At 33.2% G+C, this 3,647-nt stretch overlaps 1 protein-coding gene across 1 annotated transcript; it reads left to right on the top strand.

Annotated features, from left to right (window-relative positions):
- Positions 1–2,046: 2,046 nt before the first annotated feature.
- LOC126493475 (olfactory receptor 150-like) lies at positions 2,047–3,009 on the top strand. Its single transcript, XM_050130490.1, has one exon. The coding sequence runs from the start codon at positions 2,047–2,049 to the stop codon at positions 3,007–3,009; it is 963 nt and encodes a 320-aa protein (XP_049986447.1).
- Positions 3,010–3,647: the final 638 nt, after the last annotated feature.

The raw sequence follows: 3,647 nt of genomic DNA, 5'->3' as shown, positions 1-3,647 counted from the left end.
AGTTAACTTTGATGAATAACAACATTGGAAACAATTAATTCATATTTTATATTCATAATAGTTTTACATCTAATTGAAAAGCTACTACAAACTTTATTCTCTTAGAAATAGGGCACTTACTGGACAGACAAATTGACTCAGAGGTAAGTGCACTTGCCACACAATGCTGATAACCTGCATTCAGTCCTCAGAATCTACATAATTGAGGAGAGAAGATGCTTTTCAAAATTATTCTGTGACCTTTACTTGTGTGCCATGACATACACCAAGGCACGTGCATATCATTGAAACAAACACAATTAATAATAACAATAAATATACTATTCATATTATGAAATTAAAATGCTTGCTAATAGTTTATATGAGTGTTACACACAGAGAGATTCAAGATGAAATTTTAGTAGTGAACATTGTATTCCTCCAGAGTTTCCTGATTCTCTTATTGTTACTTTTTAAGATACATATTTTTTAACATTATGATATATTGTTGTTTTCTGTTAATTCTGAAATGATCCAAAGTAGACAAAAGTTGCTTAAGTACTACAATTGTGTCTTTAAAGCTGTAATTCTTTTTGTGAAATCCACTAATTGTATTATGACAAACCTCTGCTTCACTCTGTAAGCCTTCATTTTTTTTTACCATGTTGAATATATAAAAAATTCTATGTTGTGTTTTTCACTTCTCAGAATTATCTTCAAGTTCTCTCAGGACCGCATAAGAAATCCAGAGTATAAGGATTGTTTGTGTTTTATTATTTTGGATTTACATATTATATGCTAATCTGTTCACAATTTATTCTATTAATATTGCCTTTTTAATTTAAAAATCAATTGAAATGTGTTTTAATATAAGGATACATGTTATTAAATCAAAACACAGAGTTAATTGACATACAAAACTTAATAAAAACAAAGCTTTTGGTGAGGTCTTTATGTAAGACAAAACAGGCTTCAAACTGTATATTAGCAAATAGAAAATACATCCTAACTTAGTGAGAAAAAGATGTGACTCAAGTTTTAATAATTGAAGTATAAAAAATGTAATCAGAATTTTTGTGTAGGCATTACAGTGCTTTATTCAATAGATATTATGAAAGCAGCAAAAAGGTCATTGTGAACATGTAATATTTATACAAAATAATTAAAAAATAAACAACTGAAATATTCATAATCAAATGCAGTGCATTTATGGGCAGCAATATTAAGAGGCTCTTAGTCTGACAATATTGTCAGATATGAGTTTTATCTATGGAGCAAAGAACTGTTCAATATTCCCATTTGTTCATGCCACTAATGTATTATTGAGAATGTCTTCCTGTCCAGAAGTTCTTATAGCTCAGAAGGTACAGAGCTGGATAATATTTTTGAGCATTTTTCTCCTAAAGTAGTGTCCAATAAGGTAGTCAATAAGGATGATACTTCCAAGCCTGTATCATCCTGTTCTCTTCATGCTCTGGGACCAAGTACAGGGTACCTTCAGCAACAAGGTATTTCCATTGAACTCTTCCATGAAATGATTTCATTTTCATGAAATCATTACAAAAATGCAAAGCATTTTAGCATTTTATATAGTTGCAAATGTGTTGATATTTTATACATACTTAGGAACAATTCAAAACTACTGTAAATTTATTCGCCATTAATTTGAATTTGGCTATTGATGTCTTTTCATGACGTTTTTACTTTACCACATGTGAAACATTTTCTACTAAACAAAGGTGATATTACTAAGACATGACAAACACTTGGAAGACTCTCTAAGGAGTGCTAGTATGGTTTGCATGTGGTAGGATATGGGTACCATTACACGAAGTTCTTATTAAAAAGTCACAAGTAAACAAACTTCTGTTTATTTCTTTACACACTTCCTTTTTGCAGGACTACAAAACCTCTGACTGCTTAGATTGAAAAAAAGGATGCCAGCTAATTGGAGATACCTGAAAATATTTGAATTGTGTTTCAAAATTCACTGAGTGATAGGAGACTGAATATTTAAATTTTTCTTCTATTTATTTTTTTTTTCTTACATAGAGTTTCCAGAAGGGAATGGAAGAAGTAAATCAAACCACAGTGACTGAATTCATCCTTGATGGGTTAACAAAGAATCCAGAAGTCCAATTGCCCTTATTGCTCATCTTTGTAGGAGTCTATTTGGTTACAGTCGTGGGAAATCTAGGCATGATCATCTTGATTCTGTTCAGTTCTCAGCTGCACACACCCATGTATTATTTACTCAGCAGTCTGTCCTTTATTGACTGCTGTCAGTCCACTGTCATTACTCCCAAAATGCTGGTGAACTTTGTGACAGAGAAGAATGTCATCTCCTATCCAGAATGCATGGCTCAGTTCTACTTCTTCTGTGCTTTTGCTGTTGCAGAATGTTACATGTTAGCTGTAATGGCATATGACCGCTATGTGGCAATCTCTAACCCTTTGCTTTACAAAGTAACCATGTCCTATCAAGTCTGTTTGTGGATGATAGACTGGGTGTATGGTATGGGGTTCCTTAGTGCCACGGCTTTTACTTTTTTCTTGATAAGATTACTTTTCTGTAAGGCCAACATAATAAGACACTACTTCTGTGATCTTTTCCCATTACTGGAGCTCTCTTGCTCTAGTACTTTTATCAATGAAGTACTAGTATGGTCACTTGGTTCATTTAACATTCTTATACCAGCTATTACCATTCTTAGTTCCTACATCTTCATCATTGTCAGCATCCTCAATATTCATTCCACTGGGGGAAGACTCAAAGCCTTCGGCACCTGCAGCTCCCACATCTTGGCTGTTGCTATTTTCTATGGTTCTTTAGCTTTCATGTATCTTCAGCCATCCTCAGTCAGCTACCTTGGACAAAGCAAATTGTCATCTGTGTTTTATACTATTGTTGTGCCTATGTTGAATCCCATGATCTACAGCCTGAGAAATAAAGATGTCAAAATTGCCCTTAAAAAATTAATTCAAAAGGTCAGTTTCACTCATCAAAGAATGATTTTCATTAGCAATTGAGTATAACTTCTGCAATTAGTTGCAAGATGTAGCCAACATACAGTAATTAATAACACTAGATGTGAAACCATTCTTAGCACATGGTATTTGGAAGAAATGTACCAAAGGTAGAAGTGGATTCTCACTGTCATACCCATGGAAAAGTGCTACTCATTTGTAAATGAGAGTTTGTTCAAGACAGCATCCTACATCACCTATTGAAAATTCCCTAAGCTTTTCTTTTGTTTGGTTAAACGCACATATGGACCAAGCTCTGCTTAGGCAAGCCGAACATGACTTTATTAAAATGGATGTACATAAATTTCTGCAATATTTCTTTGTCGCCTCAAGGATTTGTAGAAGGTCTTCTTATTCCATTAGCAAATATTTCAAAAAATACTATCAATAATTCCATAAGTGAAGTAATTGTAATAAAATGAGTTATGCAATAGGAATATTGTGTAACTATGATTATTGAAAAGTATCCAACAGTATAGTAGTGCCCACATAAACAGAGGACAGGTTCTATCATCATACCACCCACAAGGTGCTTACACTATCTTAAACTAGAAAGGCAACGGTAAACAGGAATTGCATTTCATGGTTATCTATTCCATATTGTACACACAGCTGCATTACTACTCCTTATTTTCCTATAA

Source organism: Alexandromys fortis, unplaced genomic scaffold (genome assembly GCF_014885135.2).
Source record: "Alexandromys fortis isolate MF-2015 unplaced genomic scaffold, M_Fortis_MF-2015_v1.1 scaffold_335, whole genome shotgun sequence".
Classification (NCBI taxonomy): Eukaryota; Metazoa; Chordata; class Mammalia; order Rodentia; family Cricetidae; genus Alexandromys; species Alexandromys fortis.
The sequence above is the reverse complement of the archived record's forward strand: the minus strand, read 5'-3'. Positions and strand labels throughout refer to the sequence as shown.